General features: G+C 38.7%; 1 protein-coding gene and 1 long non-coding RNA gene across 4 annotated transcripts in view; one reads left to right on the forward strand and one right to left on the reverse strand.

Moving 5' to 3' along the window:
- GLS (glutaminase) overlaps window positions 1–7531 on the reverse strand; it is an 82792-nt gene extending 75261 nt beyond the window's left edge. For 2 of the 3 annotated variants that reach the window (XM_019462453.2, XM_019462463.2), the window contains exon 1: window positions 6915–7531. In XM_019462453.2, coding sequence (XP_019317998.2) covers window positions 6915–7309 — 395 coding nt within the window. In that variant the 5' untranslated portion in view covers window positions 7310–7531. The remainder of the gene's footprint in view (window positions 1–6914) is intronic. The other variant, XM_019462443.2, reaches the window with a different exon arrangement.
- Window positions 7532–7680: 149 nt separating this feature from the next.
- LOC109274688 (uncharacterized) overlaps window positions 7681–22844 on the forward strand; it is a 74662-nt gene continuing 59498 nt past the window's right edge. The window contains exons 1-2 of the long non-coding RNA XR_002083774.2: window positions 7681–8026; window positions 11354–11464. This is a non-coding gene — a long non-coding RNA (uncharacterized LOC109274688). The remainder of the gene's footprint in view (window positions 8027–11353; window positions 11465–22844) is intronic.

Below are 22844 nucleotides of genomic sequence, written 5' to 3' on the forward strand. Positions count from 1 at the left end.
TGGAACAAGAAACATTAAACTCTTCATTATATTTTACTGTGGCAAAAAATATGCAACATTTTCTAAGGAGATTTACACTAAGAATAGTTCAGAAAAAGTTTGATGTTTGCAAATAGTGAATATAACTGGATAATGCTGAGAAGAGCTATACAAATCCATGTACATTTTTTTTAACTTTTTAATGTAATGGTACTTCCTGTTATATGTACCAGAAACAGTATATTAGAATAGCAGACTAGTAGATATTTACAATTTTAAAATTAACAGATGTGGTTCCTCTAATAATGGAAGTTATAAATGCAGATGTCCCTTGAACAACAAGCGTTTGAACCATGTGGGTACACTTACATGTGGCTTTTTCTCAATAAATACAGTATAGTACTATAATATATTTTCTTTTCCTTGTGATTTTAATAACATTTTCTCTTGCTCACTTTATTGTAAGAATATAGTCTGTAATACATATAACATACAAAATATGTATTGACTGTTTGTTATTGGTGAGGCTTCCAGTCAACAGTGGGCTATCAGTAGTTAAGTTTTGGGGAAGTAACCTAATTTTTGACTGTGAGAAGAGGCTGGCACCCCTAACATCCACATTATTCAAGGGTCAATTGTACTCATAATGAGAAATCTTAAAATAAACTCTAAAGAGGCAGAGAAAAAAATGTCCATTCTCACAAACCACAACTGCTGATATCATTTGTTTTCCTCAAAATACTTTTTCCAAGCATGTTTTAAAAGCTTAAGGGGAAAAAAAAAAAAAGCTTAAGGATCACTTGAGATCATACTGCATAGAAATTTTATATTCTAACTTTTGACCTAACATTTTCTTACATCTCCCAAAAGTGTCTGTATACATTTTAAATGACTGAAAAAGAGACTCTCATATGTATGTATGTATCATAATTTACTCAACCATTCCACTAATGTTGAACACAAGTTTTTTTTCCATTCTTCTCTAATATGTAGGGTACTGTACCAAAAGTATTAATGAATAAATCTTCCTACAACTCAAGTTTGTTAGCCTAGACTCCTAAAAATGTATGAATATATTTAAAGTTTCACACAGTTTTAAAACTGTTCTTAAAAAGCCTGTACTCTTGGAGTGCCTGAATGGCTCAGTCAGTTAGGCATCCAACTCTTTATTTTAGCTCAGGTCATGATCTCATGGTTGTGAGACTGAGCCTCACATCAAGTCTCCGTGATGAGCTGCAGAGCCTGCTTGGATTCTCTCTCTCTCTGTCTCTTAAGAACTCCCACCAAGAATCTTAAGGAAGTGCCTATGTCACTCACACCTTCATGAAGATGACCATTTAAAAATCTTTAGAGGCCTGTAATAGAAATTAACAGGCAAAAAAACAAAAAAACAAAAAAACCCACCCACACACATATACATATATTCAAATCTTGAAATCTACCAACTTATTGTTCATTATGCAATATTAATAGTTCCATTTTAAAGTTAGTTCCGTTTTAAAGTTAGTGTTTTCACGATAAACGTGTATTTAGAAAGCGATAAGCAATAATGTTACATACAAACCAGAGAATACTCCCCAAAGGAAGCCAAGAAAACACATTATCATGCTTCTACTGTGTTGTAAGTGGCCAGAAAAGTAACAAGTACAGTAATTAGTTATATGCACCATGTTTCATAAGCAAAGCAATTTTATACCTGAGTAGAAAGATTCCAGGATAAAATCCTAAGTATCTCTACCTGAAAGCTATTTACCTCAGAGATATCAATAATTAGCAATTATTTTTATAAATATATCTGTTCACTCAGCTTTCTTAAGTATTCTTCCTAGCAAATGACTTAAAAGGTGAAAAGGCAGACAGGCAACTCCTTGACTTATACAGGAATTAAAGAGTGTGCTCCTTAAAGAATGCAAATCCTACAATTAGACCTTGTTTCTACAGCCATAATTTTTCTTCACTTCATAGTCACAAGGAAGAAGTATAGCTTTTTACTTATTTTAAGTAACTTTCTGAAACTCAAACCCACAAACATCTTCAACAAAGTTCTCTTCAAGGTGACATTTATTTTTTTCAGACTAAAATAGTGCCCTTCCAACCCTTGTTACTTTTCCCTACATAGCGCCTCATAAAAAAAATTGAATTCAATGTGGTAGTCATTTCCTGAGTTAGTTGATTTTGAAGTAGGCAGACTTCTTTGTAAACAGTAAAGCCTGAAAAGAAGAAGCTAAAACTCAGAAACTAAAGTTCAGGATCTAATTCATGCTTTCAGTGAACTTCATCTAAAAATTATTAAGTAGCATGCAGTTCGTTAATTACAGGTCACCACAGATATAGCCGTGACTAAATAGATAGCCGTGGTTTAATAGAAGTATCAGGCAGCAAAAAATGTTATGGTGTATGCTTCAAATGGCCACTAAACTAAAGCTCACTGGTAACTGTAACCTGAAAAAAATTTTAATGGAAGAAATCACAAATAAAATCAGAGGTGTTGAGGAATCCCTCAAATATACTTTCAACCTTGATTTTAAGTGAACTGTAAATACATTCACTTTTACACATTAAAAGGAAATGCATTAAAGAATGACAAAATTTGTCACCTATTTCACGGACGTTCTTTCACTTTGAAATTATACCTGCCAAACACTGTCTCAACTTCATTATCAAGTACTGTTCTATAGACCAATTCAATGTTTGCTGCAATGCATAAGCATTTAATCTTGAGATTCAATTCTCACAGCATACAAATGTAATGATTCTATGCCCCTCACTTTCCATTTAATAAATATGAACTACCATGGCACCTGGGTAGCTCAGGTCATGATCCCAGGGTCATGGGATAGAGCCCTGTGTCGGGGTCTGCGCTGAGTGTGGAGACTGCTTAAGATTTTCTGTCTCTCCTCCTCTGCCTCCCTCCCCTGCTCGCTCTCTAAAAAATTAAAAATTAAAATATTAAAAAAAAATGACCTACCAAAAGTCATACTATCTGAAGCCAGTATAAAAATGTTTCCTTTCACTTTTAATATTTTTAATTATGCATATTTAATCCAAAATATATTTTTAAATGCCATGACTTCACGTAGATGAGCAAACATTCAATTACTTCATCATGGGTATGCAGTTTTTGACAAATACTACCAAACCACCTTCCAAAATAGCTGAACTAATTTATACTTCCACTAGCAATGTAAGAGTTCCTATTCCCCACACCCTCCGCATCACTTGATTTAATTTAACATCTGCCAATCTGATAGGGAAAAAATGATCTCACTGTTTTAATGGAATACTGTATCCTGTATTGTCAATATTGTACCCTATATGAATTACCCTTTTACTAAAGAGCATACATGTGCTGATATTTCCAAGCCTAGTCCTCGGTTGTATCATTTTCCCTCCTAACTAAATAATAAAATGCCTAAACAAAAGGTAACAAAAATGTCCCTCATCCCAACCTGGCAATTCTTTTCAGGGACTCTTCACTATAGGATACACACAAGCTTCATAGAAATGAAGCATGGCATGCTTGATGGAGAAGAAACAGTGAGGTAAAATGTCCATGCTGGGCAAACATTCGGCATAAAGGTTCATCAAGAATATTGAATGCTACAGCATGATTTGTGATTTTGATATAATGCTCATTCCAGTCTGTATTGGTATTTTAGAAAGAGAATGGTAGTTTGAAATTAAAACTCTATAAACAATCTCAAAAGACTGAAATGAGACAAAAGAATGGATATGGGGGTACAGACTTTTAATTTGGGTCATCAAATACATGGACATAAACGTGAGAAGAGTTTGGATGAGAGATGAAATATTATCATGAGAGGCAAAGCTGAGAGAAGGCACATGCTGTGGAGAAGGCAGACAAGTGGGAAAGAAGCAAAGACCTTAGCCTCAGGGTTTACTCAGTGAGCAAACCCAAAAAGTGCCAGGAAAGCAAAGAGGACAATTTAAAAAATGAAGACAGCCAAGTGGATTTTCAAAATGATAAAATGATAGCAACAAAATTAAGTAAGTGCACTACAGGGAAAACTAAGCAAAAATCATATTTTCTACAGGGTATTTAAGACAGTAGTAAAATCTTAAGTTAAACCAGGAATCTAAACCAGACTGAAGTTGGTTGAAGGAGATGGCATAGCCTAGGATGACACTGGTTCAAAGAATTTGACTATGGAAAAAAGGTAAGTAGGTAACTTGCTTATATTCCACCTCTTTCCAGAATATAATATAGTAAGGTTAATAAAATATAGTCAGACCAAGGAAAGGAGGAAAAGCAAATATGTTAGCCATGTTAATTAATAAAATTGCTATGGTTAAGTATTAAATTATCTAAGCTTACTAGTAAGTAGGCCAAAAAGACAAACAGTACAAATCAAATAGAAATACAATAATTTTTCAAGAGAAATTTTTTCTGGAAACTAAAAAAACAAAAAGAAATTTCTCATGTATGAGCCTAAAATTCAAAGGCTAATGTCCTTGTCATGTTTTACAACATGAAGATGAAGCAATTTTATTCTTATTTAATAAACACTTACATACTATTTTAACACATACCAAATTGTTGTCCTAAGCCTTTTACAAAATGTTAACTCATTTAATTTCACATGGTTATTTCTTTTAATAATCTTCCATAAAACCTGGCAGAGTCGTGAGTGCTGGCATTCCAGGTGGCTTGCTGACTGAGGGATGAACTATATTTTGGAAGCTGAGCATTAGAAAGGATAACAGGATCAACTGGAAGCTTACCTCCCAGAATGAGAGAAATGTTTATTACACAAAGGCAAAATGGAAGGAGTCAAAAGAGGAAAACTACATTTGGAAACCAGATCATTCAGGAAATAGAATCTTTAAAAAGATTAAAAATGTCTTAACAATCTTGAGGCCAGTGCTCTTCAAGTGTATGTATGAATTCAAGACAGCTGGGGTTCACTCTTGAAATCCTTGATTCAAAGCTCTCAGGATTATCATATATAGTACTTGGATTGCTCCTGAGCCAGTCTAGCTATTATTCCAAACTTCAGTGGCAGAAAAAGAAACTCCTTTGAACTAAGGTAAACAAGATTGTCTTATTGGCCATTCAAATTCCCAGGTCAGCTGAGCAAATGTTCTTGAAGGATTCCCTCCCTAGACTGATTTTCTTTGGTGGCTGGGGTACAGTACAGGACCTTTTTTTATGTATCGTTGTCAGTAAGTATTAACCAAAATAGTGTTTCCAAAGTTACTGCTAAGAGACGATTTCTTATTTGGAAGGAAATGAAGCTAGAAAGTTCTTGTGAGCTTAAATTTCCTATCTGACAAGAAGGAAAAAAAAGGACACTAGTGCCACTGAAAAGACACAAACTGGAAGACATTTTCAATAGAAAACAATTCCCATCCCATAGCCTTCAAGGACAACTTTTAAATGCTAGCAATTGCACTTCGTAATTCTGTAACCCTGGGCTCAGGTATTTAAACTAGTTTCATGCCTGGTAAACCAGATGATAAGGTACAAGTGAGTACCAGATGAGATTAAGCATACACATTCTAGACCCTAAAAAACACGAGAGATAGAAATTTAACAAAAGTCTAGCTTTTCAGACCTTGAAGGGATTTAAATCATCTAACTAAAGATGTTAAATGACCTACCTATATGCTCCTAAGACTTTGTGACACAAAACCATTATCACAGAATACCACAAATTTTGCCCATCATTAAAATAACATTTTTCAGTCTGGGAAAACTTAAGCTTGGAATGTTTTAGGAAGGTGCCAACTTCAATTACAGGAAACATTAAGCAGACCCGTGATTCAGTATAAAAATCACACCACACTTTCAGTTTGACTTAAGGTGATCTGAAGCTGAAGACAGTAATGTGAGTGACAGGGGGGCAAAACGGGTCACATAACGTCAGTACAAAGTCAGCAAAATGGTAGCGTATAAAGAAAGCATACAGGTTATATTTTTACCCATATTGGGAAAACAAAGTTGGGGTCCATTTATATTATACAAGACAAAATAACCAAGAAATTGCTTCCCATTTGTTAAGAAAAACCAATTTAGTTTTAAGTCAAAAATGCTGTGTGGCATAGATGACTTAACATTCTATCAGTATTTACATCACAAAAACTACATAACTCGGATTTTTCCTAGTGTTTTACCAGTCACATTTCATCTTGGCTATTTTGATTATTTTAAAAAATTCGCCCATCTCATGGAAGACATTAGACAGGCCAAAGCTGGTCCCCAGTGCAAACAGGTAGTCTTGTACTGCGTGCCCCTTCTCGGCCACATGACTCTCTTCCTCCTTAATCTCCTTTCGAAAACATTATTTCCGGTGCCCCAGATGGCTCGACACCACGCCTGAAAGCCACTCCAGAAATATTAAGAATATTCTTCCACGTTAGGCTTCTAAAGAGATAGTGGCAGAGCGATCGAAGGAGGGCAGGCTTAGAGAGAAAGAAACCTGAGCCTGAAAAATGACGAGTCAGGAAGGCGCAGTGTATGCTAAACACCCGACTCCTAAATGTCACTCGGTGGAGATGTTCGTGTGGCATCACCCACGGAGAGCTGGGCAGGCGGCCAGGAGCTGCAGCCCGGAGCCGGGGAGCAGAGCACGCGGCGCGGGCCAGGCAGCCGCAGCCCCAAAGGACGGGGCCGGGGGGGGGGGGCGGGGGCGGAATGGCCCAGGCCGGCCGCTCCGGCCCCTCCGCGGCTCCTCCCGGGCGGCCCGCGCCAGGGGCGGGGAAGGGAAGTGGGGGCCGAGCGGAGGGGCGCCGACGGGGAAGGCGCGGGCGGGGCCGGACCTAATCACATGGCGCAGACTGCGCAGGCCGCCCGGCATCTCTTTCTTTCTCTTTCTCGAACCTCCGCTCCCATCCCGCCCCACCGCAGGCCCCTCCCGGGCCCGATTCCGGGCCCCACGCGGGGGAGGCCTCTTCCGCCTAGCGGAGACACTCACTTTTCGCCCGAGGCCACCAGCTCCTTGCCCTCACTGTTGCCGAACGCATCCGTCTCCCCGGGGCCGTCCTTGGGGCTGGGAGCCGATGGGGCCGCGGGCGGCGACGCCCCAGACTGCTGCTGCTGCTGCTGCGTGCCCCCCTTGCCCAGCTCCTGCAGGATCTCCGAAGGGGAGCTAGACAGTCCCCGCGCGAGGGGCCCCGCCGGCCGGCCGCCCCCGCCCCACCACGGGTAAAGCCGCGCGGCGGCCGCTGGGCCCGCGGCCCCCTGTCCCCCGCCTCGGGGACGCCGGCACAGTGTGACGAGGGGCTGTGCCCGCCTCAGAGCTGCGCAGGAAGCGGCGGGAGGCCGCAGGAACAGGTCCCGCAGCATCGCCGAGCCTCGCAGTCGCATCATGCCGCCGGGTCTGTCAGCGCCCGCTAGACTAGGGAGGATGCTCGGGGCGTGGGCGGCCGCTCTCCTCTGGAAACGCAGTCTCCGGTGGGACACCGAGAGGGCAGAAGTGGATAGGAGCAGCGACGTGGGTGTGGTTTGGACTCCGGTTCCCGCAGCCTCCGCTGCTGCTCAGGAGGCTGCCCGCCGCCGCTTCACCTCACGCCGCCGAGGATTCCGCACTGAGGCTGAAGCGCAGGGGAGGGCCAGAGACATTCCGCGCTCACCCTCTCGGGGGCGGGAGGACGCCCGCGTCCTCCCTCCTTCCCCTGCTACGATTGGCTCAGATTCTCGACCTCTCTCCTGATTGGTGACTGTAGCAGTCAAATTTCTCTCCGCGCAGGGTGCGCGGAGAGCCGGGGTGGAGATTGGCAGGGGGCGGGGAGAGGAACCGAACTGACGTGTGAGGCGTGGGAGCCAGGAGGGGCTCTAGCGTAGCCGCTTCCCTCTCGCTTTGCCAACCGCGAGGCTGCCCTAGTTGGAAACTGGGGAGTCAGGGGTCTCGTCACTTACGAAGCGGATTGGCTCCTGGACTCTGGGGCCTCGAACTGTCGGGGAGACTGACCGGCAAGAGCCCCTGCAGCCGAGTGGCCGGGAGCCAGTCGGATTGGCCGGAGCTGGCGTCTGGCCGAGCCGTCGGAGCTTGGCTGGTCCAAGCTTGCAGCTGGCCCGGGCTATCCGGTGAGGACGTGAGGAGACACCTCTGAGGGCCGCGGTCCAGGAAAGGCAGCCCCAGACGAACCTCGTCTCTCTCCCAAATGTTACATTTACTTGAAACTTTCCATGGTTGGCCACTCCCCAGATGTGAAGTGTTTTGGAAAAAATGAGCAAAATCCTTTCAGCTATGCGACTTAGCCGTTTGGAAGGTTGGAGATCGGGGGAGGGCGAAGAGCGAGAGAAATTCCAGAATACGACTGCTTTCCTTTTTAAAAATTATTTTTTTAATGTACACTGGTATCTCAAAAATATTTTTGAACAGCAAGGATTCCCTTGACACTAGTTTGCTGGAAAGCATAATTGTAGATACTTTTGTATTTTAAAAGCTGCTTCATCATTTTAAAATAGAAGCATCTGAGTTCTGGTTCTCTAAATCGTTTCAGCCTAGTATCTATTGTTTATCCTATTTGGTCTGTGGGAAAAGAGCCAAGGATCTGATAAACTCTTGAGTTTTTCTCTGAGCCTACCTATGCACTTCACGACAAAAGGTTTTTAGACTGTTTCTTGAAACAATTAGGTTTAAATGCATAGATCCACAAAAGTTAATGGGGATGATTTTTATGAACCAGGAAGGGTGTGCGTCAGGTGCATTAACTAGGTGCATTAGTAATCTAATGAATCTTAAAATATTGCACTAGATTAATAGGAAATCTGTACCCTACAGGCTATTGTGACCTTTGGCATGTCAGAGTCTTGCTCATGTTTAAGTTTTTTCTATCTGCTCTTTAACCGGAAGAACCTGGAGAAGGCTATCATGTGTAAATCGGTTAAGTATCGCCTTAAAAAAAAAAAAAGTTCAGACAATTGCAAATTATTTAGAGGGCTTTTATTACTACTTAACATTACCTGTCACTAAAATTTGAAGAGTCAAAGTAATAATATACAGTATTCAGGAAAAGGAACATCAACTTTTGGAGGAGAGGTAACGAATATCAGCCCTGCCTAACCTTTCCAGTGACTTGTCAATGACATAAACCTGAATATTGTGTGACCTCTTAGATATAACTGGTTATCAGTTTTGACTGTTTCCTTTCTCTCCACTTCCAAGCTATTGACAAATCCAGTTCTTATTTTCCTCCTAGCTTTTCTCTTAGCTTCTCTAATTTTCCTATGAAAATTCTTTGTAAATTTCTTTCATTTTTAAAGGCTTAAATGCTTTATAGTATACTTAACAAATATGGAAAGCAAGCCTAGTAATATATTATTTTCTAGAGTTTCTGCTTCCATGCATGAGCTAGTAAAAATGGACACGTTAGTCCTAACATTTAGAAGGACTTAGAGTCTGATGCAATTTAACCCCTTCTTTGTGAAAACCATGAAAAAGTTATAGACAGCAAATTAAAAGTACTATAAATAGAATTAAAGTTTGAGTCATTCATACTTTAATTTGATTCCTTTCTTCATCATATATAATATTTTTTAATCTTCAGTTAATGTTTCTTTAATCAAATACAACTGAGCTACTATGAATTGGAGTTAATTACTGTTTCCATTAGATTATTTACTTGTTAAATTATATCATCATGTAAAACAAAATCTGTCCCTATAAAAACATTTTATACACATACAACAGTCCACTAAAATAACCACAAATAGATAATCTCCAGATTAATGGGTGGCTGGATTGTCAGAGGTACTCTTAGACTCCTCTTTGCCAGTAGATAAGTGCAGCTATCCCACAAGAGATTGTAGTCCCATAGCCATTAAGCAGATATGAACCATCCAAAGGAAAAAATGGAATTTATGCATTTTGTTTCTGTTCTAACTAGAAGAACAATCTAACTAGAGTTCCTGTGTTCTTTTGAAGATTAAAAAAGGCTAATATTTCAAGATCATAATGTAACATATGTATAAGTTCCAGATTTTGCCATTCACCAGAACTAAAAGGTTATTATTTGTTGACCTAAAGCTAAGTAGAAAATAATTCTCCTTTGCCTAACAGCTTAAAAGAATTGACTCACTATTTTGTTTGTTTGAATTCTGTTAAGAGAATAGAGTAAGATTCAGGAAACCTCTAAACAGCTTCTGCTACTACTTCCCTTTCTTCTGTTTGTTTCCTGCTTTAACTGGCCAGCTTCCTAGTCTTGCTGATAAACCCTGTCAAACATGACTTACTATTCCAAAGTTGAATTTAGATATGTATTAAAGTTATTATAGATCCCTCATGGATAAAATGGGGATAATATTAGTATCTTATCTCATAGGGTTGTGAGGATTAAATGAATATATATATATATGGCACTTAGAACAATGCCAGTAGCATTCTATAAGTGTTAGCTATAAATATTATTATTATCATTATTATTATTATTCCATAAGTGAATAAATTTTGTTGCACATGATTGTCACGTTTGTTATTAAAAAGCCAAACAGAGTTGTTTTAAGACATCTAATTGTAAAATATCATTCAAGAAGAAGCTGGCTCCCCAAATGAGATCATTTGCTTTATTTTTAGAAAATAAACCAATAATTTCCAAAGTATCTTTGGACTGCTGCAAAGACAGCAAGATTAAGTAAAGCTGGATTCAGTGCCCATGGTACCAGCTGTTTACAAATAATTTTTAAAAAGTAATACAGAAGAAAGAATTGCTAGACTAAAAAGAAAAGATTGCCTGAATGTACATGTCATATATAATTAAATCTAAAAATCTATTATTTGCCACCTATGTATGTTAAACCTCTCTTCCTTGTGACATCACACAAAAATGGTGAAATTTTCATGAGACCTGAAGAGACTACTTATATGGTATCATCCTAAATAACAACCATATAAAATTCTTTTTGTGGGCCCCCTGATGGCTGGAACTGGAGTGGGGTGATAATCAGTTACTTTCCTTCATTCAGAGGAAAATTATATCAGCTTGTAAGTTAATATTGGTTACACTTAGATCACAATTTTATGCATGGGTTCTCTAGATATTTACTTATTTTTCAAAGTAATTTTAACTCTTATTTTTTGTAGTGTGATAGAAAATATTAAATTGGACTAAACCCCATGTCAGAGATAAGAAAGTCTTGCTTGTATAATTAGGAAAACCTAAAAAAAAAAAAAAAAAGATTTTATAAACATTGCAAAAGTCAATCAAAAGGATACCTTCTTGAGAATGAAAACAACCTCTAGGTAAATTGAATTACTGTTCCCAAATATTTATGTCCCTTCTAATGGGAGGACTTTACCTCCCTGCTTTTAACAGCAGGCTTGGCCCTTTGCCTTGATTTGTTCAATGAAATATTAAAGGAAGTGATGTTTGCCACATAGTTCTGACATCTATCTTTTCCTTGTATGACAAGAATGGCATGTCCCAAAGATGGGATGCCCCTTTCACCTGGGTCCCAGAATAATGGAACAAACTTGAAGATGACTGTGATTGACAAATAATATGAAGAGAAAGAATCCTTCCTGTAAGTAATATCAATTTAGGAATTATTACTATACAATATTTAAGTTAGGTTGACTGGTATATCATCTAACTTCAATGAAGATGACTAGGCCACCATGAGACTAATAGGGACTACAGAGAGAATTTGAGACCTCTAAAAGATAGGCATTAACTTCCAGAGCAGTTGAAACTATCACTGAGGGGACAGTCAGAATAGTCATTCTCTTTCAGGGACAATCAAAAGCAAAGTTAAGGAAGAAAATATTTGAGTGATATTTTAATATGTCATTTATATTTGGATTTAATTAGGGAAAATTAGTGGTTTAAAGTGTGAGCTTCATATCCATTATGCTACATTGGTTTTATGCTATGAAACCTAACACTGCTTCAGCATCTGAAATTTGTCACATTTTTCTAAGCTCTGAAAAAGAAAAATGAGCCTGGATTTTGTGTATTTATGCTCACCCAATGGTAAAGTCATATTACTAATCCAGAAACCAATTACTGAACTTCACTGAAATTATGGAATTAAATCCAAAATTCAGACATTTTTAAAAACAGTCATCGTCCACAGTAATGTATTTTGATGTTCTGGGGCAAAGAGGAATCAGTATTTATCCTCTGAATAGCATGAATTCCTTCAAATCTGTCTATACTTTTTAAGTATCTGACATTTGTAGTTAGTATGTGATTCCCTCTGTCCAATTATGTCACAAGAAGCAACTCCAGAAAAGAAAGTTTGATTCATGATTGAGCTGCTTCTCACAGTAACAATACCATGTGGTATGTTCTGAGGCACAGCTTCATTCATATGCACCCCCAAGAGTACAACAAACTGATGTATTTTAAAAAAATCTCTGTAGGGCACCTGGGTGGCTCAGTCGTTCAAGCATCCGACTCTTGATTTCAGCTCAGGTCATGATCTCATGGTGAGATCGAGCCCCACATCAGTATCTGCACTGACAGTGTGGAGCCTGCTTCAGATTCTTTCTCTCCCTCTCTCTCTGCCCCTCTCCCACTCATGTGCACTCTCTCTCTTTCAAAATAAATAAACTTAAAAAAAAGTCTCTGTAGAAACAGCCTAAATGTTTATCAGTAGGAGAATGAATTAAAATAATGTGATATTTGCATATAGCAGAGTACTGTACATTAAAATTAATACAGTATCATGTATTAAAGTGGGTAAGTCTCAAAAATAATATTGAGAAAAGGCAAGTTTCAGCTGAATATGTGTATTATACCGTGATTATAAAATTGTGTGACATGCAAAACAATACATTGTTTATAGATTTATGGATACATGGTTTAAGAGTTTCAAATGTGCATAAGATTAATAAACATCAAATTCATTGTAGTGGCTGTTATTTCTGGGTGTTTATAATGAGAAATGGGATTGAAGAGATGTATACAGATAACTTCAACTCTATCTGTAATGATTGATTTTTTTAAAAATAATTTTTTAAAATTTGAAGCAAATATGGTACCTTAGTAGTTAATGCACAGGTGTTTGTTATATTCTCTTTCCTTTTCTATGTTTGAAATATTTCATAATTAAAGAAAAGCCTTATTATAATGTTGAAAGCTGTTTCTTTTCTCTAACAATTATAAGTGTAGAAGATACTACAAATCCAATTTTCACTTTTTTAATAAAATTTTATTTTGAGAGAGAGAGCACCAGTAGGGGAGGGGCAGAAAGAGGGAGAGAGAGAGAGAAATCCAAGTAGGCTCCATTCTGCCAGCACAGAACCAGACGCGGGGCCTGAACTCACAAACCGTGAGATCGTGACGTGAGCCAAAATCCAGAGTCAGACACTTAACCTATTGAGCCATCGAGGCACCCCCAATTTTCACTTTTTAATGGTTCCTTTTAAACTTTATTTAATTTTGTTTAACCAATGATGGGTGATACAACTAGTAAGTAATAGAGCTACTTTGTAAATACACTTCAAGAGTGTAACAAACAGACAGTATCCTTGAACTGAAGCTTTACAAAGGTAAGAATGACTAATATTTGACTGAAAATCTTACAGAAAAAAATATTTGTTTCTTGGCTATCAAGCATAAATATGAAAGCAATTCTTTCATTGATAAAATATGAATAAAAATACATCCTTACTTCCTTTGAAGGTAAAGAAGCTACTTATGTTTGTAACAATTCTATTGGGGACGGATGTCAAATGCTAAGTTTTATGGCTATGAAAATTATAAGTTAATAAAGTCACTCAATTTGTACAATGGAATTGGCAAAGACACACTCTCCAGCCAGATGTGGCTCTTGCCTTCTATTCTTTTGAACCATTGGACAAATGCCTGTAAGAGACATGTTCATGATTACAAAAATGCCACAAAGCTCTTAAAAATCTTTAGGAATAATTTCCCCAATGAAGGGCTCAGTAGGTAACTTGAGTAAAGCAGGCCAGTTTATTACATATTAGGGAATGATGAGGCTCCAGTAAATTAGAATTGGAATGCTCTGTCTAAAGGGGATGTAACTAATGTACTCCAGCCAGCTTTAGATAAGTGGATTGCAGGCACAATTAGCTAGACTTTTGGATTCTTTAAGATAATACAGAAGTATGATTTTTAAAAATAAATAAAATCTTCTGACTTACACAGGTGAGCAGCTCATTCATTTTTTTTTTTAACACCACACTAGTCAAAACATCTGTAATGATAATTTGGCCTATTGGTTGCCATGTTTCCAACTCTGTCCTGAGCAATCAGATGATGATAGCAGTGTAAGTTTCTTTAAGCTTTATTCCCCAGCACATGTTCTACCCCACATGATTAGTCCTAGCCAGCCATGGACATTCTATTCCCCTTGAAACTGCTGTAGCTATCTTGCTGTGAAAGAGAGGAGCTACCCTTAAGACAAACCCAACACACCTAGGCCAAGAGAGTGGAGAGCTAGAAGGACTCTGGAATCCCCATGATATTCTTGAGCTACTGCTTATATTCATGATCAACCAGTTCTGATGCCTGCCCTCCTTTGTTATATATGATACATTTCCTTATTATTTAAATCAGTTTGAATCTAGGTTTCCGTTAAGACATCCTGATTGATTCAATATCACACTATAGAAGATTCTTTGTGTCTTTCTCTTTTCCTTGAATTACAATTTATCACATTCCCTTTTTCATTTTTTTAACCTTACTAAATTATGTATCTGTGTTTAACCTATTTGCATATTGTTTGAGGGCCACATATGATAAATAGCCTTGCATGATTTAAAGGCATGGAATTGGAGATACAATGAACATTAAGAAGCTTACCCCCGTTTGGACTCTGAATCACTTTTATAACTCTAGATTTGCTTTCTTTCTCTTCCAACAAAAAAATATTGAGCCATATTAAGACAACCAGCTTTTTCTGCTGCTAAACTAGACTTCTGTAGTTGTGCCTGATTGATTAGTGTTTGAACTTTAACTTGATATCCTCCTTACTTGCCAAAAGGATCGATTTTCCCTCGCCTAACCGACTCTTCTCCTTGGAGTCATGCTTACCCGATTCTTACCATCTTATATGGTAAGATGGTATGTCTTAAACCCCTTTCCCTACCCATCAAAATTCCACTGACCCTACAAGGTCTCCATCTTATGTACATTGGTGCTCTCCAATTTTTTATATAACCACACATTTACCCTCATAACAGTTGTTACCCTCATAACATCCATTTGAGATTGGCAGGTAGGTACAATCTTAGTCTGCAAATGAGAACATTGATACAGAAATGTTAATCTGTTCAACATTTCAGTGAATTGCTGTAAAAGTAGCACACATTTCTTGATGCTGTGGCTTTTACCCCTACCATTACCCCTTTACTATTCTCATCTGACTATCTCTTGTCTTTTCTAAAACTTAGCTCAAATGTCATCTCCTTTGGGAAGCCATCGCCGACCTCCCTAGGCAGAGTTAAAGGGTTCTTTCTCTTCAGATCAGGACTTACTTGGTAATATCTTCATTTATTGCATTACTCTAATTATTTATGTGCAGATATCTCCTGACTGGACAAGAGGATGTAGATCTTTTAGCTTTCAACATCTCCATCATCATTTTAAATAATATCATTTTCAGTAATTCAGTTGAGCCTTAATGAATGTAACGGGAGTTTATTAACAAGAAAATAAAGGAAATATATTAGAAAAATGAACATCTCACAATTTTATTTGAATCTTGAGTAAATTCCTTCTCTATTGTTTCGCAAAGAAGTATTAAAAATTAAAACTGCAAAGCAGCACTCTCAACAATAGCCAAATTATGGAAAGAGCCTAAATGTCCATCAACTGATGAATGGATAAAGAAATTGTGGTTTATATACACAATGGAGTACTACGTGGCAATGAGAAAGAATGAAATATGGCCCTTTGTAGCAACGTGGATGGAACTGGAGAGTGTTATGCTAAGTGAAATAAGCCGTACAGAGAAAGACAGTTACCATATGTTTTCACTCTTATGTGGATCCTGAGAAACTTAACAGAAACCCATGGGGGAGGGGAAGGGAAAAAAAAAAAAAAAAAGAGGTTAGAGTGGGAGAGAGCCAAAGCATAAGAGACTCTTAAAAACTGAGAACAAACTGAGGGTTGATGGGGGGTGGGAGGGAGAGGAGGGTGGGTGATGGGTATTGAGGAGGGCACCTTTTGGGATGAGCACTGGGTGTTGTATGGAAACCAATTTGATAATAAATTTCATATATTGAAAAAAATTAAAACTGCAAAAGGACTTTATGGACACCTTTTTTTAGTGACTATCTACTTGCACCAACCACCGTGATGGGAACTAAGATTATGTAGATGAGTAAGGAAAACATGGTCTTTTGAGGAAGTAGATGAAACTCAGTAGTCTAGGGGTGCCTAGGTGGCTCAGTCTGTTAAGCATCCAACTCTTGATTTCAGCTCAGGTCATGATCTCATGGTTCATGAGATCAAGCTCCATGTCAGGCTCTGCACTGACATCATGGAGCCTGCTTGGGATTCTTTACTTCTCTCCCTCTGCCCCTCCCCGGATTGCTCTCACATGTGCATGCTCTAAATTAATTAATTAATATTAAATATATATATATATATGTGTGTGTGTGTGTGTGTGTGTGTGTGTCTAGATACTATAAACATCACATATATGTGTATATTCAATGGATAAAGATGATCTAGAAATGAATTCTATCAGGGAGATTATGGAATATTCTAGAAAAGAAGAAAGAAGTGGCATTTACTAGGTAGAAATCCAGGTGTATAAGGCTGACAAAAGCATTCTTTCAAGAACAAAAAAGAATTAAGTTAAATGGTAGGTTTAGGGAATTACAAGTAATCTGAAGTGATATTAGCACTCTCTACAAATATTTTCAGTGTTCAACTGTATTGGATCGCACATCTTAAAGTTGGAGTGCTCCCTAAAGGTTGGATGTATCCATGCAACTTGCTGTGGCTGGGGAAATACTATAAGCTTAAAAAGCCAATGCATTATTTTCTACTCTCTCTTTCCCTATGCCACTATAACTGTTCATGCTTAAAATTGGTAGCTTCTCTGTCTACCTTGGTCTCTGAGGTCAGAGAAAGAAACTTTGTCATTTTAAGCTTCTGTGATTTGAGGGCTATTTTTACCACTAGAAAACGTTGTCGTAATTGATCCATCTAGTATGAAAGGAAGGTGGGAGAAAGAACATTAGATAATAGAGAAGCCAATCATAATTGGCTGCACACATAAAGGTCAGCCTATAGAATGACCATTTACCCAAAAGTGTGTGCCCAAAATATTTGAATCTGTGAATTCAAATAAGCATATTTTACGCTTTTTCAACGTTGAATGCCATTTCTGACTGGCAGTTCATATTTCCACAATTAACTTCCAAAGTTAATAAATATAATTTGAATCAAGGCAAAAAAAAAAAAAAAAAAGGATGTCTTCATAATCCATCCCTTATTTAATCTTACAGTTACGTAGTCACTGACCTATGCGTTCCAGCTGGAGAAAAAGAAAACATCCAGAATCATCTACAGACTTGGTATATATTAGATACACTTGTATTGAGCACCAGATGCTATTATATTTCTACTGAAAGAGGCGTGACACAAATGCTTATAACTTGGGGAGGGACAGGCTTACAGTTTAATTCTAGCAGAGTGTATTGCTTTCACACAGTACTGCCTTCATGGATTTTACCTCCTGGCTAACGTTGTGTGTGTGTATGTGTATATATAGGTAGCTTTTATTAGGTAGCTTTTATTTAGGTAGCTTTTATTATTTTATTTTATTTTTTTAAATTTAAGTCCAAGTTAGTTAACATGTAGTGTAATAATGATTTCAGGAATATAATTTAGTGATTCATCACTTACATATAACACCCAGTACTCATCTGAACAAGTGCCCTCCTTAATGCCCATCACCCATTAAGCCCACCCCCCACCCAAAACCCCTTCAGCAACACTCAGTTTGTTCTCTGTATTTAAGAATCTCTTGTGGTTTGTCTCCCTCTTTGTTTTTACCTTATTTTTGCTTCCCTTCCCCTGTGTTCACCTGTTTTGTTTCTCAAATTCCACATATGAGTGAATTCATATGATATTTGTTTTTCTCTGACTTATTTCCCTTAGTATAATACACTCTAGTTCCATCCATGTTGTTGCAAATGGCAAGATTTCATTCTTTTTGATTGCCAAATAATATTCCATTGTATATATCTACCACCTCTTCTTTATCCATTCATCAGTTGATGGACATTTGGGCTCTTTCCATCATTGCTTACATTTTAATAGAGGTTTCTAGAAATAATATCGTAACTCAACAGAGTGAAATATTATCGTAATTCAAGACAGTGACTGATAAAGTGATAACATCTCATGATAGGCAAAGACAGGAACACATTTATGTTGTAATTAGCACATGAGCTTTGCTAACACCATACCTGAGAGAAGAAACTGAGAGGAAAGTGTATACTATATAGGTAAGTTTATGTAGGCAAAGGAGGAAATGAGATGGGAAAAGGTCTACACATAAAGCATTATCTTATGTTGTAAGTGTGGAAGGCCAAGGGCCCATGTATAGGTTGGGATACGTATCTTAAGATACCAGCAAGACTGCGGGTGCCTGGGTGTCTCAGTCAGGCAAGCATCTGACTTTGGTTCAGGTCTTTGTGAGTTCAAGCTGCACTTCAGGTAGGCTCATGCCCTGTTTCAGGTGAGCACAAGCCCCACCTCGGATGAGCCTCACTTCTCTCTCTCTTTCTCTCTCTCTCTCTCTCTCTCTGCCCCTCACTCACTTGCACCCTCTCTCGCTCTCTCTCAAAAAAAAAAAAAAAAAAAAAAGATATCAGCAAGGCTGGGAGGAATACCAAAGAAAGAAGAGAGAAGTGAGGATGGGGAACAAAGGTGGACATTCTGGAGATAAACTTGGTCTCCATCATAATTGCAGTTTGCTCTCAATAATTTATGACATGGGCCAAGGGAAATGACTTCAGTGTGTATATTTGCTAGTATCTGCCCAAATGTTGGGAGGAAAATCCAGTCCTTGTACAGTAAGAGATCCAGTAAATAAATGTTAAGTCCAATTCTGAGGACTGAATTTATGTTTATATATTAAAAAGTTTAATAATATATGTATCTCTCTAAAGGCTTTCTGAACTGAGACTGAGGAGACTGGAATAGCTCCAGCTTGCCCATTACCCTGTTGATTGGCCTGGATAAATCCCTTGACCTGTCACTGCCTCAGTTCCTTCGTCTATTAAATGGAAGCTTGGCCTAAGTGACCTCAAAGGTGCCATGTGGATCTGAACTCTGATTCTGAGCATGTGATTCTGGTTACACGCAGTTGTGACTTTTATCTAGAGATTATTAGACACTTACTGATGGGTCTTATGTCTATTTGTTTCCAACAGGTACCGTAATAATTGCAGGTGACACATTATAAATATCAAACAAGGTTAAACAATGTTTTAAGTTTAGTGACTAGACAAAAGCTATAAACAGCCTAGCACATGGCAGTTTTGTAAGAGCAAAAGGGCACACACACTCTTAGGTTAATAAGCAAAGATACTGTTAAGGGGTAGTATGAGAGGGCACAAAGGGATACCCAGCTAAGAACTTCAGGACCTGGGTGAGAAGTTGTCCCAGATGTGGAACAGTGTCTCTGTAACGTGCTTGGTACAACTTCAGTCTTGGTGGGGTTTCCCCCAGTGGTAAGCATCATCAGAATGTAAAGGCAACCATATTCAAGGGTAAGTCATGCATTGTGCAGGCGGCTGGCACTCACACTGATGGCAGGGGCCTCTGTAGTCACTTATCATGCATGTACTCACTGTTATTAGAAGCAGCTGTTGGCTCTGAAGGGCCCTGGCAGTCAGACTCCTCCAGCAGTCTCCAGGACAGTATTTAGGTACAAGCCTTAGTGTGTGCTTTCAGAGAATCATTAGCAAAAAGAGATAACCACAAATAAATAAAAAGCAGGTGGACTGGTACAAATGGTGTTGCAGAGTAGGGTTTTTTTTTTTTTTTTTTTGTACTTTTTAAGATGATGGGATATCTAGGCTCCCCTTAGCTCTAAATAATAAAACTCTTTCACTCCTAGCAACCACTTCCTGGAAAACAACCTGACAAAAAGGTCCAAACAGTGAAAAGAGGTCTTTTGCACATTTAACAATGATAAGAAAGGTTTTTAAGAGCAAAATCCTATAATAGCTTTAATCATACATGGCTGTATCTACTATCTCTTGGATGAGCAGCCGGGGTCAGGAACTTCCTTGCTGCAAAAACACATATAAACCCTTTTGGGATCACTGCATTCTGGATATGACCATCACCTTCTGACAGAATTTTATGACAAAACAATCATTGAGATTTTATTGGTATGTCCCATGCATTAACTGCACAATAATAAAACAAATTATATACATTTTTTTTCTTCTCCTAGTGTTATGCTGGGCAGTTTATATTACCTCAGAGGGCATCAGTTCCCCCATTTTGGGGGGCTGTTGTGAGAATTAAACGAGGAATACATATGTATTGCTCAGGGACAGGACCATTGCAATTAGCTTCTGTCCCTTGCAATTCATTTCTATCAAGAAGCTCAAGTGATCTTAAACTGTAAAATCAGATCATGTTACTCTCCAGCTTAAAACCCTTAATGGCTCCCCATTACACTTAAGATAAAATTAACAATTTGTAACCTGCCCAGTAAGGCTCCTCGGCTCTACCTGAATTGTGGCTTCATCTTCAGCCAGTCTCTCACTGAGGTTTATGCTTTGGCCACAATTGCCTTCTTTTGGGTCTTCAAACAGGCCTGACCTACCTCACGTCTCCTGCATACTGGTAGCACAAAGGAGATTTGGGGTGCTGTATCTCTTATAATATACATCAAGCCCATCTTTCCTTTGATACCCACAATTGAGATTTTATAAATCTTATGTAAAATGCTATGTGAAAATAGCTTCTAGCCCATCATTCGAATTGCTGCCTCTAAGGTCCTTCTATATTGTGATTTGGAAACTGTCACTGCTTCTGCACATGCTGTTCCCTCTGCCTGGAACCCTCACCTTTTCTCTTTATTACTGATGAAATCTTACTCTTCAGGTCTCAGCTTAAATGTCACCTCCTCACATATGTTTCCTTGCTAAGAACTCTCATGGCACCCTGTTCTTTTCTTTCAAGAAAATGAAAATGTATGACTATTTCTCCCCTACCAGACTATAGGTTTCCAAGGGCAGAATAGTGTGGGTATTTCTCTCATGGCCAGAGTCTGGCATGGAGAAAGCATACAGGAAATACTTGCTGCTGGAGTTCAAGATTTACTAACCAATAAAGTCCACCAGAAGATATACTGAAAGAACCACCCCCACCCCCACTACCACCCAGGGACAACTGGATAACATTACTCTAGCCAACCTGATGTCAAATTTTGGGGGTCTTCCTTGAGCCACATGCAGGAACCAAGAAAAAGAAAATGCCTCCATCAAGGACCTGGCCTCTTCCTACTTCCTCTTTAATTCACTTCCTTTCTTTCACCCTTTCACTGATTTCAACATTCACAAATGTTCTGGAGCAAAATTAAACTTTATGTAGAAAGAGGGATTTGAGAAAAAGGAAGTGCAGGGGCCACTAACTATGAAAGAAGAGATAAACCACAAGTACTGCCTCAAGGCACTTCTCCTGAGCTCTCAGCAGAAATGTCCCTACCAAGTACCTCGTTGAACCTTGTTTCTAGTCTGTGTCACATTGCCTTTGGATCATTTACCAATGGGCTAAGCCACTTGCTTTGCTTTCCTGAGTTGTGCTTCTGCATAGGTCTCTGAAAGGAAGTACTAATGCCCTTTGCTGTTTGGATTCTAGATTTAGACCCAGTTGCCTTTTAGTCATAACAACACACTTTGTAGCCCACAGCCTCTTCTGATAACTTAGAAAGTTTTACCAGGAAGCCCTGTCCTCCTTCCCGTCCTTCCATGACAATTTATGAAATGTCCCTAAGTGCCAAGCACTGTGCTAGGTATCATCCCTTCTGCGTTATCTGGCTTTTGTAGTCTGTCTAGATTGTCTGTCTAGATTGTCTGATCTAGAAGTTTCTTGTCTGCTTTGAGTCTTCCTTCCTATCTGGCTTTGATTTTTCTTCAAGATTCCTCTCTCTATCCTGGTTTTACATCATCCCTTACACTATCACTGTTTGGAAACCCCTAATGTGGAAGGCAGCTCATAGGGAATTTCTTGAAGAGATTCCAGGTTGATATTTAAATGTATATTACCATTTAATAGCCAGACCTGAGGCTGCCTCTGAGTGAGAACTGGAGGCCCTCCCTCTAATGTATGAGAACACAGTGGCATTTGCTTTGTCAGGGCCCTCTGTCTTCAAATTTACATAGAATTTCTATTCTTTCATTAGCTGAGGTTGCCACAAGATCAGGTCTTTTTCTCCAGGATTTTATGGTGTGTCTTGCATACTGAATAAAATCAACAGAGTAAGAACAGTCATGGTGCCAACTGTCTATTTTTACGGTGTCTTCCTCATTTCCATTATTTTCTCCCCTCACTCCAACTTTCTATGGTAGTTTCCCCCTGCACATTAAAAACAGCTTTCTGGAAACAATCATTGAAATCCTTTATATGTAATAGAGTGAATTTAAGAAATCATCTTCCAGGTATATATCTTTAAGTTTCATCTTTACAGAGTGTGAGGTTTTGGCAGTCCTCCTCGGCACCAAAACCCCTTCTAAAGAAATTTCATACAAAAGTGCCCTTGTCTCTTCTAAATCATATCACAGAAGGTCTGTCTGCCCCACCCGTAAGTGAGCCCTGCTGTGTCCTGATGTTCCAGACCATCCCCTTCAGGATGTAAGGTTTACCTCAATTCTCAGGGCATATTCCTCTTCTGCTCCTATTCACAGAAACTACCCCCCACTTCAGTCCTAATCTTGTAAAACCAAGCAAAC

Source organism: Panthera pardus, unplaced genomic scaffold (assembly GCF_024362965.1).
Source record: "Panthera pardus isolate Hobbes unplaced genomic scaffold, ASM2436296v1 HiC_scaffold_10, whole genome shotgun sequence".
In the NCBI taxonomy this organism is placed as follows: Eukaryota; Metazoa; Chordata; class Mammalia; order Carnivora; family Felidae; genus Panthera; species Panthera pardus.